This window comes from Barbus barbus (genome assembly GCF_936440315.1).
Source record: "Barbus barbus genome assembly, chromosome: 38".
In the NCBI taxonomy this organism is placed as follows: Eukaryota; Metazoa; Chordata; class Actinopteri; order Cypriniformes; family Cyprinidae; genus Barbus; species Barbus barbus.
Window position 1 is genome coordinate 6,133,242 of NC_136716.1, and position 17,138 is coordinate 6,150,379.

The 17,138-nt window shown below is 37.9% G+C and overlaps 1 protein-coding gene across 1 annotated transcript; it reads left to right on the plus strand.

The window, feature by feature from the left end:
* The first annotated feature begins 40 nt into the window (after window positions 1-40).
* LOC306857347 (gamma-tubulin complex component 2-like) lies at window positions 41-17,037 on the plus strand. The gene is made up of 18 exons (XM_079397253.1): window positions 41-158; window positions 423-593; window positions 667-795; window positions 890-1,066; window positions 4,965-5,124; window positions 5,255-5,462; window positions 6,655-6,854; window positions 7,546-7,735; window positions 10,111-10,256; window positions 10,446-10,626; window positions 11,557-11,737; window positions 12,072-12,244; window positions 13,787-13,915; window positions 13,995-14,115; window positions 14,991-15,134; window positions 16,084-16,212; window positions 16,386-16,549; window positions 16,735-17,037. Exons 2-18 carry the CDS (start codon window positions 444-446, stop codon window positions 16,808-16,810), a joined length of 2,658 nt encoding a protein of 885 aa, XP_079253379.1. The 5' UTR covers window positions 41-158; window positions 423-443; the 3' UTR covers window positions 16,811-17,037.
* Window positions 17,038-17,138: the final 101 nt, after the last annotated feature.

Sequence of the window (17,138 nt, forward strand, 5' to 3'; positions counted from 1 at the left end):
AGCAGGAAAGGCTTTTATTTTGAAAAATAATCATTTTGGCGGACAAATGTACATTTTCTGACTTCCTGCTCTTGTGCTGTTGTCAGTTTCCCTGGTATTTTATCAACAGATGTTGCAGGTGTTATTCAGACGGATTATTATAATTAGACTTCTATGAGGTAAAATAACATATTCTATAATTATAGGTAAATAAGAGGTTTTATTTTATCATGCAACATGTGTAAACGCAAATGGGCCGATGGCTAGTTGCACATATAAGTTATCTACATAAATAATAACAAACACCCATTGATTAATTTGTACTTTTTCATGGTTTTGGCGTTTATTTATCAGCAAATGATGTGCTCTAGATGTAGTGTCATTTGTGTAGCTGCTGTATTTATTGATTCATGGAGCTTGCTCTCGTTTCTCAATGATTTCAGCTTCTGATTTCATCTGAAGTCATGAGTGAATTCAGGATTCATCATGATGTTAATGAACTTCTCGGGCTTCTTAATGTCCGAGGAGGAGATGGTGCTGAGGTTTATATTGATTTACTGCAGAAGAACAGGACTGCTTATGTGACCACTACAGTATCTGCACACAGTTCTAAGGTGAATGTGAATTATGTGTTTCATCTTTTGCATGTATTGTGAGTGCAGGAGCCTAATTTATCATGTCTTGCAGGTCAAAATGGCAGAACACTCCAAAACTCCTGAAGACTTCTTGAGGAAATATGACGAATTGAAGTCAAAGAATGTACGCAACCTCGATCCACTGGTGTATCTGCTTTCCAAACTCACTGAGGATAAAGAGGTAGGTTTAACGAAACTCATTATTCACATAATTCCCCCCTAAACTCATGCATTTGTCAGTGTCTTCATTTTTTCCTTTTGCTTGTGTTCTTCAGACTTTGAAGTTCCTGCAGCAGAATGCAAAGGAGAGATCAGAAATGTCTGCAAATGCAGCGTCCAGCACCACCACGTCGTACAGCGTTCCTACAACCAGCAGCAAAATGTCCATGCAAGAACTGGAGGAATTGCGGAAAAAGCTGGGAAATGTCACGGCCAGCTCCAATGTGCCTCAGGTAGTATGAGGAATGTGATATTAATCTGTTTGTTTATTCATTTATTAGTTTATTTATTTAGTCATTTAGCAGACTTACAAATGAGGACATTAGAAGCAATCAAAACCAACAAAAGAGCAACAACATGCAAGTGCTGTTACAAGTATTGGTTAGCCTAATGCAGTACACACAAAGGTTTTTTTTGTTTTAAAGAAAACGAGTAGATAGAATATAGAAACAACAAGAAACCTAATGGGGTTTTTTTTTAAAATAAGAAACAAGTAGATAGAATAGAAAATGTTAATATTACAAGAAAAGCTAGCAGTTAGAGAATAAATATGCAATTGATAGAAGGGGAAGTGGTGGTGTGTGGCCATGTATGGTGACCCATACTCGGAATTTGTGCTCTGCATTTAACCCATCCAAGTGTACACACAGTAGTGAACATGCACCCGGAGCAGTGGGCAGCCAATGCTGCGGCGCCCGGGGAGCAGTTGGGGGTTCGGTGCCTTGCTCAAGGGTCTCACCTCAGTCGTGGTATTGAGGGTGGACAGAGTGTTGGTTATTCACTCCCCCACCTACAATCCCTACCGGACCTGAGACTCGAACCCACAACCTTCAAGTTACAAGTCCAACTCTCTATCCATTAGGCCACAACTGCCATATATTCGAAATGTGTGTTGTTGTTTTTTTTTAAATAAAAAGAAGACAGATAGATAAAATAAAATTAGAATAGAGAGTGCTAGAGTTAGAGGGTCAAAGATGAGTAAGGATACAGCTGCTCGGATTGAGTTGGGCAGGTCATTCTACCAGGAGGGAACATTTAATGAAAAAGTCTGTGAAAGTGATTTTGTGCCTCTTTGGAATGGCACAATAATGTGTCGTTCACTTGCAGAACGCAAGCTTATAGAGGGCACATAAGTCTGAAGTGATGAATTTAGGTAAAGGGGTGCAGAACCAGTGGTGGTTCTGTAGGCAAACATTAATGCCTTGAATTTAATGCGAGCAGCTATTGTGCAAATTGATGAACAGAGGTGAGACGTGCATTCTTTTCGGCTTATTAAAGATTAATCTTGCAGCGGCATTTTGGATTAATTGTAGCGGTTTGATGGAATTGGCTGGAAGACCTGCCAAGAGAGCATTGCAATAGTCAAGTCTGGACAGAACAAGAGCCTGAACAAGGAGTTGTGTTGCATGTTCCGAGAGAAAGGGCCTGATCTTCTTAATATTGTATAAAGCAAATCTGCAGGACCGGGCAGTTTTAACAATGTGGTCTGAGAAATTCAGTTTATCATCAATCACACCTCCAAGGTTTCTGGCTGTTTTCGCAGGAGTTATGGTTGATGAACCTAACTGGAAGGTTAAATTGTGATGAAGCGATGGGTTAGTTGAGACTACAAGCAGTTCTGTCTTAGCTAGGTTGAGTTGAAGGTGATGGTCCATCATCCAGCAAGAAATGTCTGTTAGACACGCTGAGATGCTAGCAGCTATCGTGGGATCATCAGGATGGAATGAGAGGTAGAGTTGAGTGTCATCAGCATAGCAGTGATATGAAAAGCCATGTTTCTGAATGACAGAACCTAGTGATGCCATATAGACAGAAAAGAGAAGTGGTCCAAGAACTGAGTCCTGAGGCACCCCAGTAGCTAGATGTTTTGACTTGGATACCTCACCTCTCCAAGATACTTTGAAGAACCTATCTGAGAGGTAAGACTCAAACCACTGGAATGCGGTTCCTGAGATGCCCTTTCTCAATAGGGTTGACGAGCATCTGATGGTTGACCGTATCAAAAGCAGCAGACATATCCAGCAAGATAAGTAATGAAGACTTGGAAGCCGATCCTGCAAGTCTTAGGGCTTCAACAACAGAGAGCAAGGCAGTTTCGGTCAAATGTCCACTTCTGAAGCCAGATTGGTTACTGTCCAGGAGGTTGTTCTGTGTGAGAAAGACAGAGACTTGGTTGAACACAACTCGTTCAAGTGTTTTTGCAATGAAAGGTAGAAGGGAAACCGGTCTATACGAGCCTGTTTAAATGCTGAGGGAAAAATTCCAGTGTGAAAGGATGTGTTAACGATGTGAGTGAGTGCAGGTACAACTGTCAGAGAAATGGCTTGAAGGAGATGAGATGGAATGGGATCAAGCGGACAAGTAGTAGGATGACTGGAAAGGATGAGTTTAGAGACTTCTGCCTCAGAGAGTGGAGAGAAGGATGTGAACGAGTGTATGTTTGCTGGTAAGATGTGTTTGATTGTGGTGTGGAAAATTGTGCAGTGAGGTTTGTAATTTTATTAATGAAGAATGTGGCAAAGTCGTCAGCTGTTAGAAATGATGAAGGAGCGGGAGGAGGAGGACAAAGGAGGGAGGAAAATGTTTTAAAGAGCATGCGAGAGTTAGGCGAATTGTTAATTTTGTCATGATAGTGTGTCCTTTTAGCAGTGGAAACATTAGCAGAGAAGTCAGAGAGGAGTGATCGATATAAGTCAGTAGGATTTTGTGATTTGCGCCATACCCTTTCTGCAGCCCTGAGTTTAGAACAATGTTCGTGGAGAACATCAGATAGCCAAGGGGCAGAAGGGGCCTGGAAGATAAGGGACAGAAATCTAAACAAGACGTCAGAGTGGAACAGAAAGTATCAGTAGCACTGTTGGCATCAAGAGATGATAACGGTTTATATTATGTAATGCATACAGTGGACATTGAACAACATCAGTATGAAATACAAAATTTTAATATTGCTAATATAACAACATTGCTAATTTACATCCATAGTCCCTTGGCAGTTAGTACAAACAAAGGCAACTAGTGACAGTATACCAATTACAAATACACCATACTCAAAGGGATAAAGCATTATGCACAAAAGTGATCACAGGTCTGGTTTAAAATGAATCTTAAAATGTAGGGAACACCCTTGTTGTGAGTGGAATGCTATTACAATATTTACTTCCCTTTACGTACAGCACTGTTAGTCCTCTGTTTAATTTAGTAATTGAAAGGGATAGGGAAAACCCAAGCAAAACCTAAAACAAGCATTTTTTTCTTTTTTAAATTTTATAAAATGATATTTTTCAATCAAAATTAGAATAAGAACAATTTTTGTGTGTGTGGAAAACCTGACTTTTTGCAGTGCTTTTAGATCATGCCTTCATGCCAGATAATCGATAAATGAATCAATAAAATGAGTATATCAATTTTAATGATTATATGATTCAATTGAAAAATAAAATGACGCTACAAAGAATCCTTAGATCCTTCAGTGCCTTTCACAAGACTTTGCTGCTTTTCATCTTCAGAAATTTAACAAATCCATCTGATATTGGGGAAGTCGTGGCCTAATGGTTAGAGTCGGACTCGTAATCGAGAGGTTGCGGGTTCGAGTCCCCGGCCGGCAGGAATTGTAGGTGGGGGGAGTGAATGTACAGCGCTCTCTCCACCCTCAATACCACGACTGAGGTGCCCTTGAGCAAGGCACCGAACCCCCAATTGCTCCCCGGGCGCCGCAGCATAGCTGCCCACTGCTCCGGGTGTGTGTTCACGGTGTGTGTGTGTGTGTGTGTGCATTTGTTCACTACTCACTGCTGTGTGTGTGCACTTGGATGGGTTAAACGCAGAGCACCAATTTCGAGTATGGGTCACCATACTTGACAATACGTCACGACTTTAAACTTTTTAAATATTGTTAATAGTTTTCTGAAAAGATATGAGAAAAAAACAAGCAAGCACATTCTTTGGGGGGAAAAGAAATCTAGAATCTGAATGTTTATTTTACTGAAATCCTACAAAAGTCACTTGCAAAATTATTTGGAACACAGTGTACACTGTTATTTTTTTTGCATTCATTAATAAACATGACTCAGTAAGCCGATCCTGAATTCTGTATATTGCATGAGTTTACAATGATTTCATTCCCCCTTACAGTCTTCTGAGGTCATCCGTAAAATGCTGAGAGACCGACATAACAAGAAGAACCCCACTCAGCCGAACCCTGTGTTTCCAAACTGGGTGTATGACCGACCTGCGCTGATTGGGGATTTCATCACTAGCCCCACCCCAGTGGGAGATCCCTTGGTGGCTATTGGTATGTGACATGGCTTTCCAAAATCAGAGCTTTGATGAGTAGGGAATTTATATTAAACACTGTAAAATTACATAAAAAATAAGAGTGGTCAGTTTTGATTTGATGGTGACTTTAACATGTGTATTTACAGGTACAATGCCGCTGGCTGCACAGGAACAAGCTCTGGTGGAGGACCTGCTTTACTTGCTGATTGGTGTGGATGGGAGAGACATCACAGCTCAGCCTGTGCTCGGCAGACAGAGCCGCTCCTTCATAGTGGATCCTTCCCTGGACATGTCCATTAAAGAGCTGGTCAACCGGATATTACCGGTGGCATCCTGTTACTCCACTATCACACGGTTGTTGAACAATATGACCTTTAATATTTATATTAGTCACATGTTTACATTACCACAGTTTGAAATTAAGTTTTTCACTCACAAGCCACTTTGGATTCTAAAATGTTTAACTTTTAACTTTCAGAAATAATCCAGATGATCAAAATCACATTTTATATTTAAATTGATTTATTATTAAATGTGATTCTGAATCATTGAACGTCCATTTTATGACTTGTTTGCGGATGCCGTAAAATATAAAATTAAACCGAAATGAAAACTAAATTTTCTAGCATTTTTCCATACATGGAAATTAAGTTAAAATGCTTAATGCTTAACAGACTGAAGATGAGTGGAGCTTTTAGCTTGTGCATGTGCACGCATACAAATTTGCAATGTGTTTGTGACTCATAACCTGCCAAATTGGCTAATGATTTTATGTGTAACCTGCCGCGGCCGATTTTTCACCTGCATCTGGTGCGTCAGTGGTGTTAATTTCAAACCCTGATTGCAATATTAAGTCAGTTTTGTTTATAATGTCAGAGGGCTTTTATAAAAGGGGTCATATTTCAAGTTTTCGTCTGTATTTGGAGTGTTACAAGCTATTCGTGCATATATAAAATCCATAAAATTGCAAAGACTAAAGTCTCAAACCCAAAGAGATATTCTTTATAAAAGTTAAGACTCATCCACGCTTCCTAAAACACTTAATTTAAACACGCCCCTATATATCTACATCACTGTGTTGGAAGTTTTGCATAACACCGCCCAAATGTTTACACAAAGAAAGAAGGTGTAACTTTTACTCTCACTGTAGTATTGTTGCCGTCAGACGCTGTGTGTTTTCGAATATGGTAAGGGTCGTAACATTTCCATCACATGCCATCACAGGTATTCGGCCAATCACAACGCACTGGATAGCTGGGCAATCAGAGCACACCGCGTAACGATGAGCTTTGTAAAAATTGACGCATTTCAGAAAGGTGGGGCAGAGAGGAGCAACAATAATGTACAGTATACGAAAAAAATGTAAACGCATTGTATTACACCAAATACACAAAATAATGTTATTTTTAGCATTGTCATGTGACCCCTTTAAATCATTTTATGAAAAGCATTGATATTTCATATTCCAAATTTTGCATGGCTTGCTCGCATGTCTTCTGAGACTCACATAAACTACTTGCAATTAATTTGCATATTCCGTGTCCAGGTTCACAGAAGAGAAGTCATCGTTTGAGTACGGTCAGGTGAATCATGCCTTGACTGCAGCTATGAGGACTCTGATGAAGGAATATCTCATCCTGGTGACGCAGCTGGAGCATCTCCACAGACAGGGCACGCTCTCTCTGCAGAAGCTCTGGTTCTACATACAGCCCACCATGCGCACCATGGAAATCCTGGCCTCCATCGGTAAGGCTCTCAGCATGTGTCGTTACTGTTACACTTAGTATTTTAGAAGTGTCAACAGGAGTAATAAGTTCATTTTTACAGTTTTTGCATGTAAAAATATACTTTGAGTCAAAGTATATTTTTCATGTTCATTAATAGCCATGTTTTCATGTTCATTAATTTTACCATGTTTTGTCACATTGTTAGCATGTTTCTAATGTCTCCAGCATGTTTTAATGTGATTCTAGCAAATATAATGTATTATTAACTTGTTTTTGCACAGTGTTATGATGAATTGGAATGTTACTAACCTGCTTCTAAAACTAAACTGTTTTGGAATGTTGCAAAATAGTTAACATGTTTCGGTCATGTTTTAGCATGGTGGCAGCATGTTTTAATGTTGTTAGCATGCTTTAGTACATTAACATTTTAACATTGTTGCTAGCATGATTCAGCATGTTGCGAGTAGGCTATGTCTCAGCATGTTGCTAGAATGATTTATCATGGTGTTACCATGTTGTTAACGCAATGCTGGCATGTTTCTAGCATGTTTTACTGTTGACACAGAGTCAGCGCCAAAGCAAACGTTTGTATTTCTAAAGGGGGCCTTGGTAGGAATCGTGTTTCGGGGGCTTCACTTCACCCGCACGTAGTGCCAACACTGTTGACATGCTCATGCTAATGCGCTTTCTCCTTGGTCTCTTTCATGTAGCTACTTCTGTTGACAAGGGTGAGTGTATGGGCGGCTCGACCCTCAGCCTACTTCATGATCGTACCTTCAATTATACCGGAGACAGCCAGGCTCAAGAGCTATGCCTCTATCTGACCAAAGCAGCCAGCGTCCCCTACTTTGAAATACTTGAGAAGTGGATCTATAGGGGCATCATTAAAGACCCATACAGGTAAAATGTGACTCCGGACCTACAGGGCTTTGAGCCATTCGTATCCTCTTGTGAATGCTTTTTAAATTAGATTTTTTTTCTAATGTCAATTTTTTTTAGCCTTTATGTTGTTAATATATTTTGCTTTTCAGTAAGAATTACCCTTAAACATATTATATACATAAGATATTGAGTATTTCCAGAAACATTAGAGTAATTTGTATTTAATTTATATATTTCATATATAAGTTTGGGATCAGTTTTATTTTTTAACAAAGTTTCTTATGCTTATCAAGGCTGCTCCAGTCTTCAATGTCACATGATCCTTCAGAAATCATTCTAATATGCTGATTTATAATCCGTGTTGGAAACAGTTGAGCTGCGTAATATCTTTTGGGACCTGTGATAATTTGTTTAGGATTCTTTGATAAATGAAAAGTTAAAAAAATGTATTCTGTAAAATGTAAAATAGAAATTTTGTGTTACAATATACACTCTATTCAAAAGTTTGGGGACAGTAAAATTTTTCTTTTTTAAAGAAATTAATACTTTTTTAATTGTTAAATGGATAACAAGTGATAGTAAAGACTAGTAGTAATGGCTGATGAAAATTCAGCACTGCATCATACAAATAAATTCTATTTTAAAGTATATTAAAATAGGAAACCAATATTAGAAATTGCAATATTTCACAGCATTACTGTTTTTTCTGTATTTTTGATCAAATAAATACAGCCTTGATGAGCATGAGACGTTAAAAAACGAATGAAAAAAATATATATAAATAGACGTATTTTAAGCTTTAATTTAAGGGGATGAACAAAAATATGTTAATGCTTAGGAATTACAACCATTTTTATACACAGCCCCCCATTTTCAGGGGCTCAAATGTAATTGGACAAATAAATATAATCATAAAATGTAAATTTTTAATATTTTGTTGAGAATCCTTGTATGATGTTCGGGTCTGTGGGACCCGTTTTCACTTTTTATCAATAGAAAAATTATACTATTAATTATTTTTTTCAAACTCAGACTCATTGGCCTTGGCTCATTTTCTGTGAAGAACATATATCAGAACAAATTTGACCACTCACTGTACACCCCCCCCCCCCCCCCAACACACACTTATATTGCATACACGATGACCCAGGGCTAATAAAAGTGTGGTAATTTTAGGTCCTGTGTACCTTCACTCTGTCCTCCTATTGTCTGGGCCTGCTATTAGTATGTGTATGTGTTTTTATGTGTGTATATGTGTGTGAGAGTCAGTTAGAGTGTCTGTGTAAGTGTGAGTTTTGTTTCTGCCCCTGCCAATTCCCACACAAGGTTGTAGCACTTTAATTCATAAATGTGATGTAACAGGTAAAGGGCAAATTTTGACCATATATGCTGTTTATATTTTTTGTAATTGGGATGAAGTAAACATCTGTTGAGGATTTTAACATATAATTTTTGATTGTGTTGAATTAAAAACCTAAAAGTGCTGCGGGTCCACCAGACCCACGAACACTGGCTGAGTAACAAAAATATGAACACCACACAAGGGTTAAGTCTGGAACTCCTGGACATCACCAGAGACTGGGTGTCCTGCTTTATGGTGCTTTGCCAGGCCTTTACTGCAGCTAACTTTCTGCCTTTAGTTTTGTCTTCAGCAAGTGTAATGAATGCATGCTCAATCGAGTTGAAATCAGGAGATTGACTTGGCCATTGCAGAATATTCAAATTTCTTACCTTTAAAAACTTGGGTTGCTTTTGCTGTATGTTTTGGGTCATTGACCATTCGTACCATGAAGCGCCACCCAATAAACTTTGCTGCATTTGGCTGAATCTGGGCAGAGAGTATATCCCTATATACTTAAAAATTCATCCGGCTGTCATGTCATCAATAAACACCAGTAACCCAGTGCCACTGGAAGCCATACATGCTCATGCCATCACACTGCTAAACAGTGTTTCACAGATGATGTTGTGTGCTTTGGATCATGAGCTGTTCAAAGCTTTCTCCATACTTTTTTCTTCTCGTCATTCTTGCACAGGTTGATCTTAATTTCAGCATCCAAAGAATGCTTTTCCAGAAGTGGACTGGCTTTTTTAGATGTTTTTTGGCAAAGTCTAATCTGGCCTTATTTGTACCTTGCTGTGAACCCTCTGTATTTGCTCTTGTGAAGTCTTCTCATGATTGTAGACTTTGACAGTGACACAACTACCTCCTGGAGAGTGCCTAACAATTGCCTGTTTCACCTGCACAGAGAGCTCCTTTGACCACATGATGTGGGTTCAGAGTAACAGCTTCCAAATGCAAATGGCAAACTTAGAATAATCCCCAGGCCTTTTACCTGCTTACGTGTGTGTGTAAAACTCTTCATCAGGTAATGTTTTTTTTTTTTAAATAGCGAATTCATGGTTGAGGAGCATGAGCTGCAAAAAGAGAAGATCCAAGAGGATTATAATGACAAATACTGGGATCAGAGATACACTATCGTTCAGCACAGGATCCCATCATTCCTTCAAAAAATGGCAGATAAGATATTAAACACAGGTGAGATATTTTAATTTATGAAACATTAGCTCATTTCCAGAATGTAATTAGACAGCATTTTAGGCATCAGTAGAAGGCAGTGGTAAAAAATTTCAAATTGAAAAAATTTCTAATGATTATAATGCCTGCTGGATAGAGTGTCTAAATGCTTTATTTTCATAACCAGTCCTAACTTCTCTCTCATTTCAGGCAAGTATCTTAATGTTGTGCGAGAGTGCGGTCGTGACGTAACCTGTCCAGATGCCAAAGAGGTTCTCTACACGCTTAAAGAGAGAGCGTATGTGGAGCAGATCGAAAAAGCATATTACTACGCCAGTAAGGTTCTGCTTGATTTCCTGATGGAGGAAAAGGAGCTCGTTTCACGCCTGAGGTAAAACTTGAGGGTTTGAAATTGTATTTTCTGGCAGTGTTTCCCACAGTCATGTCAAATCAAGTCAAGCGTTTTGAACAATACACACTGTTTCAGTGTATATTATAGAAAATGTATGTGTCACTGTTTAAATGTATTTAGACCCTAGCGAACAGGAAATCAAATGTCAGCTTTCCCAAAAGATTTTGTTATTAGGAACAAATAAATGTAAAAACAAAGGACCTAGCAACACATAATACCAATAGCGTAGTGCAGAGGTGCCAAACTCCTAGTCCTTGGAGGGCCGCAACCCTGCAGAGTTTATTTCAAGCCTGCTCCATCACACAAACCATGTAGTTTTCAAATAAGCCTTAAGGACTTGATTAGCTGTGTTTAATTAGGCTTGAAGCTAAACTCTGCAGGGCTGTGGCCCTCCAGGAGTTTGACACCTGTGGCGTAGTGTGTACCACATACGTAGTGTGTACACATAACATGGTAACCATTCTGGAGAATCTGACATAATCTGCTGTCAGGTATGTGAGTAAGTAATCTGAGCTAATGGTGTGGCGAAGTGAGTCAACTGACCAGTGATTCAGACTGATTGCTAGTCCGCTTGTTTGGTTTGATGTACGGAATAAAGGTTAGGATAATGACTTTTTGTTAGTACTGCAGCAGACCATGGGTGTTTATTTATTTTAACTTCTCACCCTCATGTCATTCTAAATGCAAGACTTTCATTTATGTTCAAAACACTTAAAGTCCATATAACCAAACTTTGACTATTTAAAAGGATCGTAAAGACATAGTAAACACAGTCCATATGAATTGAATGAGTTAATCCAAATCTTCTGAAGAGACATGATTGCTTTATATGATGAAGATTAAAGGTATAATCTTAAAGATTTTGGGGTATTTTCAATATCACCTAATTTCTTACATTTTATGGTGCAGGTCGATCAAACATTACTTCTTGATGGATAAAGGAGACTTTTTCGTGCATTTTATGGACCTGACGGAGGAAGAACTGAAGAAGCCGGTGGACGACATCATTCCTCCACGGCTGGAGGCTCTCCTGGAGCTGGCGCTGAGAATGAGCACTGCCAACACAGACCCCTTTAAAGATGATTTAAAGGTCAAATGTGCATCTGTCTTCTCAACAATTACTTTAACAGTCGCACTTTGTAATATGTAGAGAATGTTTGTGTATTCTGCATAACAGTCTAGATTTCAGGTGTTGAGCAATTGCTTTTGCTGTAGAAATCCAAATGAAAAACACATTGTTCAGTTTCATCTTTTGCCTAAAGACAGGTAATTTTACTCAGCATCTTTAGTCTATGTTGTGCTGGCCGATACACCAGTTATCCTGCACTTACAGCGTGCCCTAATCAGACGTGACGCGACAAGATTTCAGCCGGCAACAGGTCATCACTGAAATTGCTTTATTTAACATTATTGTCCTCTTCCAGATTGACCTGATGCCCCATGATGTCATCACCCAGCTGTTGCGTGTCCTCGCTATAGACACCAAGCAAGAGAAAGCCATCATTTATGCAGAGCCCACAGAGGTGTCACTTAGCGGCCTGGAGGCTTTCTCTTTCGACTACATCGTCAAGTGGCCACTTTCTCTCATAATCAACCGGTACACAGCTTTTCTGTATGATAGTATAGCTTTTATTTCAAGCAGCTTGTGATTGTAACTATGGCCCCGTGCTTCTTAAAGAAATGATTTTGTCATCATTTAACTGACCTTCATTCGTGTTGTTCCAACCCTGTATTCCATGCACTTAAGGTGCAGTTTCATTTAGTGTTGTTTGATTAATTTTCAGCAAGAGAGGTAATTTAAATAGGAATCCATACTGTTAAAAATGTTGCTCATTACACACTGTGTGATCGGAAATGTTGCACATTATATACTATGCCATTGGAGATGTTGCACATTACACACTGCATGATCAAAAATGTTGCACATGCCACACTACGCTATTGAAAATGACGCACATTATACGCACTACATTATTGGAAATGTCACATTATGCACTACGCTATTGGAATTGTCGCATATTACGTTATTGGGAATGACGCACATTACACACGGTGTTATTGCAAATGTCGCACTTTACACACCACGCTATTGGAAATGTCGCACATTACACATCATTGGAAATGTTGTGCGTTACACACTGTATAATCAGAAATGTTGCACATTACACATTAAATTATTGGAAATGTCACATAACACACCTGCTATTGGACATTACATTATTGTAAATGTCGCACGTTACGCACTATGCTATTGGAAATGTTGCTCGTTACACACAGCTCTACTTGAAATGTTGCACGTTACACACAGCTCTACTGGAAATGTTGCATGTTGCACACTTTGTAATTGGAAATGTCACGGTACGCACTATGCTATTGGAAATGTTGCTCGTTACACACAGCTCTACTGGAAATGTTGCACGTTACACACAGCTCTACTGGAAATGTTGCATGTTGCACACTTTGTAATTGGAAATGTCACGTTACGCACTATGCTATTGGAAATGTTGCTCGTTACACACAGCTCTACTTGAAATGTTGCACGTTACACACAGCTCTACTGGAAATGTTGCATGTTGCACACTTTGTAATTGGAAATGTCACGTTACGCACTATGCTATTGGAAATGTTGCTCGTTACACACAGCTCTACTGGAAATGTTGCACGTTACACACAGCTCTACTGGAAATGTTGCATGTTGCACACTTTTGTAATTGGAAATGTCACGGTACACACTATGCTATTGGAAATGTCGCACATTACGCACGACGCTATTGGAAATGTTGCTCATTATATGATATGCTATAGGAAATGTTGCACGTAGCAGACTTTGTAATTGGAAATGTCGCACTTTACACGCTTCGTCATTGGAAATGTTGTGCGTTACACACAGCTCCACTGGAAATATTGCACGTTACAGACTTTGTTATTAGAAATGTCGCACTTTACACGCTGCGTCATTGGAAATGTTGTGCGTTATACACACCGTGTAATCGGAAATATCGCACATTACACACTACGTTATCAGAAATGTCGCTCATTATACACTGCATTTTTGAAAATGTCACACATTTCCAAATGTCGTTAAACACTATGCAGTCAGAAATGAACTACTCCTTTAACACAAAGTTCTGTTGTACAGAAAAGCCCTGACAAGATACCAAATGCTCTTCAGACACATGTTCTACTGCAAGCATGTGGAGAGGCTGCTCTGTAATGTGTGGATCAGCAATAAAACAGCTAAGCAGTATTCACTGCACTCTGCTAAATGGTGAGACTAAGTATGTATTTTGACCTTGAACTGTGTATCTTCAAGTGAACATCTTTTAAGTAGCTCTTGTATGTTGTAGGTTTGCTGCTGCCTTTGCATTAAGACAACGGATGCTCAACTTTGTGCAGAATATTCAGTACTACATGATGTTTGAGGTTAATGAGCCCACATGGCACATAATGGAGAACAACCTGAAATCTGTAAGTCAATGAATTAAAACATCTGCTTTTTCTTAATAATTAAGGCTCATGACTTCAAAACAAGCAATTCATTTTATATAATATATTTAATCGTATTTAAGTCAGATTTATCTTGTTTCTTTCTGGGTTAACAACCTGTTACAAGCATAACATTTCCATGTACATGACATATAATCCAGTGATTTTACCAGTCAATAAGTGATTCTTTAATGAATTGCTTCAGTATATGGCTGTCATGATTCTGAAACTCTGGTTGCTAATTAATAAATAAATAATTGTTATTTAATGGTACTGTATAAATGTATTACACAAACACCTAGCATCATTAATTCATGTTTATTTTACATTACACTAAACATTAAAATTTTTTATTTCCTTTAAAGCTAAATGAATATAAAATGTAATATATGATATTTTACATATTTATATATGTATATACAGTTGGGCAAAAAAGTATTTGGTCAGCCACCAATTGTGCAAGTTCTCCCACTTAAAAAGATGAGAGAGGCCTGTAATTTTCATCATAGGTACACTTCAACTATGAGAGACAGAATGGGGGGCAAGAACCCAGGAAATCACATTGTAGGATTTTTAATGAATTTATTTGCAAATTATGGTGGAAAATAAGTATTTGGTCACATATACACATACATGTACTTATGTATAATGTCTGGAGTGCTTACATAATTCCATTAAAATTCCTTATTTGTATGCCAGTATCCATTATTGGTTTGAAATTAAAGAGCACAGTGATCATGGTTCTCTCAAATAATGGTAATCAGGCTGTTATGTAATAATCGTGATGGATCTGGCTGAGCACAAATGGAGTTTAAATTAATTCACAGCACGTTCTTAATTTGCTTGTCTTTTTTTAGGCTTCCAACATTGATGATGTGCTGTGTCATCACACCAGCTTCCTGGATAACTGTCTGAAGGACTGTATGCTCACCAACCCTGAGCTGCTCCGCATCTTCTCCAAGCTCATGTCTGTCTGTGTTATGTTCACCAACTGCATGCAGGTAAAAATACAGACATTATTGAGAAAAACCTGCTTTTTCTAGGGTCGGTACGATTTTTTTAAAATGTTTTGAGGTCTCTTATGGTCACGTAGGATGCATTTATTTGCTCAAAATTACAGCAAAAACAGTAATATTGTAAACCACATTCTATCTTTCAAATCTTACTGTATATGTATATCATTTGTTTTAATATTTTATATTACATTACCAGTCAAACGTTTTTGAACGGTAAGATTTGTTTGTTTTTTAAAGAATTCTCTTCTGAATTTTGAAGAACAGAATTAAGCTCACCAAGCTTGCATTTATTTAATCCAAAGTACAGCAAAAACGGTACAATTTTGAAATGTTTACTATTTAAACTGTTTTCTATTTTAATGCATTTTAAAATGTAATTTATTCCTGTGATTTCAAAGCTGATTTTTTTTTTTTTTGCATCATTACTTCAGTCAAATGATCCTTCAGAAATCATTCTAATATTCTGATTTCCTCCTCAAAAAAACATTTATTATTAGATTAGAGTAGATTTTTTTCAGGTTTCTTCGAATAGAAAGTTCAGAAAGAAAGAACAGCATTTATCTGAAATAGAAATCTTTCGTAACATTATAAATGTCTTTATCAACACTTTTGATCAATTTCAAGCATCCTTGCTAAATAAAAGTATTCTATAATTTCTATAAATCTTCAAAAATCCATAATAGGGGCACTTTATTGATAATAATAATAATAAAACATGTTTCTTGAAATGCAAATCAGCATATTAGAATGATTTCTGAAGGATCGTGTGACCCTGAAGACAGGAGTAATGATGATGATAAATTTAGCTTTAATCACAGGAATAAATTACGTTTTAAAATATATTCAGATAGAAAGCAGGTATTTTAAATAGTAAAATATTTCACAATATTTCTGTCATGCTCATACGGGAGTGTTTATTTTGATTGTTTTGCAGCGGTTCACTCATAGCATGAAGATAGACAGTGAGATGATGCGCCTGACTCTCGAGCACGGCACTATGGAGCGCTCTTCAGCCTTGGCTGAGCGGACAGAAGAGGCAGAGAAAAAAAGACTGACCTCTAAAGTGAGTCATTGGCATTGAATCAATTATTTTACAATACCAAAACTAAAGAGGCACTTTAAAAACAGGCTGTGTAATCGCTGTCACCATAATAATAAAAAAACATTATATCTTTATAATTAAATAATTAAAATAAATAATAATGATTTTATCTCATCTCTTTGTCTTGATCCCAGTTCCTAGCTGAGCACGTGGATGCTCTACAGTCTGACTCTGGGTTTGAGGCGACCATCAGCAAGTTTGACAGTAACTTCAGCACATTATTGCTGGAACTTTTGGATAAGCTCAGCATTTACAGCACCAATGACTGTGAACACAGCATGATCAACATCATCTACAGGCGAGTTGTGAAAAGAACCTTTCATTATAATTTCCCTCGGTGCATGTATTAGTGCTTACTGATTTAACCTGGCCTGAGCGTTAACAATAGAAATGTGTAGCGCAAACCTTTGAAATGCTTATACAACCCTCATTAAAATTCAGTCTGCTCAAAGGTGCTATGAATAATGAGATTTCTTTTTATAGGCTGGACTTCAATGGCTTCTACACAGAGAGATTGGAGAGAATGGCCATTGAGAGAAGCCAGAAAACTGCTGCATAGCATCATTCATTATAAAATTCAGTTGTTTTTAAAGCGTTCAGTGTGCTGATTTGTATCTCTCTCTCTCTTTTTTTTTTTTAATATGTAGTAATATTACATGGTGCTGTAACATAAAGCACTTAAAGTCTTGTTTGATCATTTTCTCCTCTGTTGGAAATGTATTTAATGGGCTTGTACAAATTTAATGAATTCCACCCATTATAAAGTAAAAATGTAGCTTTGTTCACCGTTGTGTATTCTTCTTTCCCTGCCTCTTATTCTAAAAACAACTGTATTTCACAAACTTATTTTCAATGACAAGAGGAGCGCTAATCCTTGGCCATCTTCA

Coding starts and splice junctions, on each gene's coding strand:
- LOC306857347 (XM_079397253.1), top strand. CDS start 444: ATGAGTGAATTCAGGATTCATCATGATGTTAATGAACTTCTCGGGCTT. Junction 1,067..4,964: donor CCAGCTCCAATGTGCCTCAG/GTAGTATGAGGA, acceptor TCCCCCTTACAG/TCTTCTGAGGTCATCCGTAA. Junction 13,916..13,994: donor TCACTGCACTCTGCTAAATG/GTGAGACTAAGT, acceptor TGTATGTTGTAG/GTTTGCTGCTGCCTTTGCAT.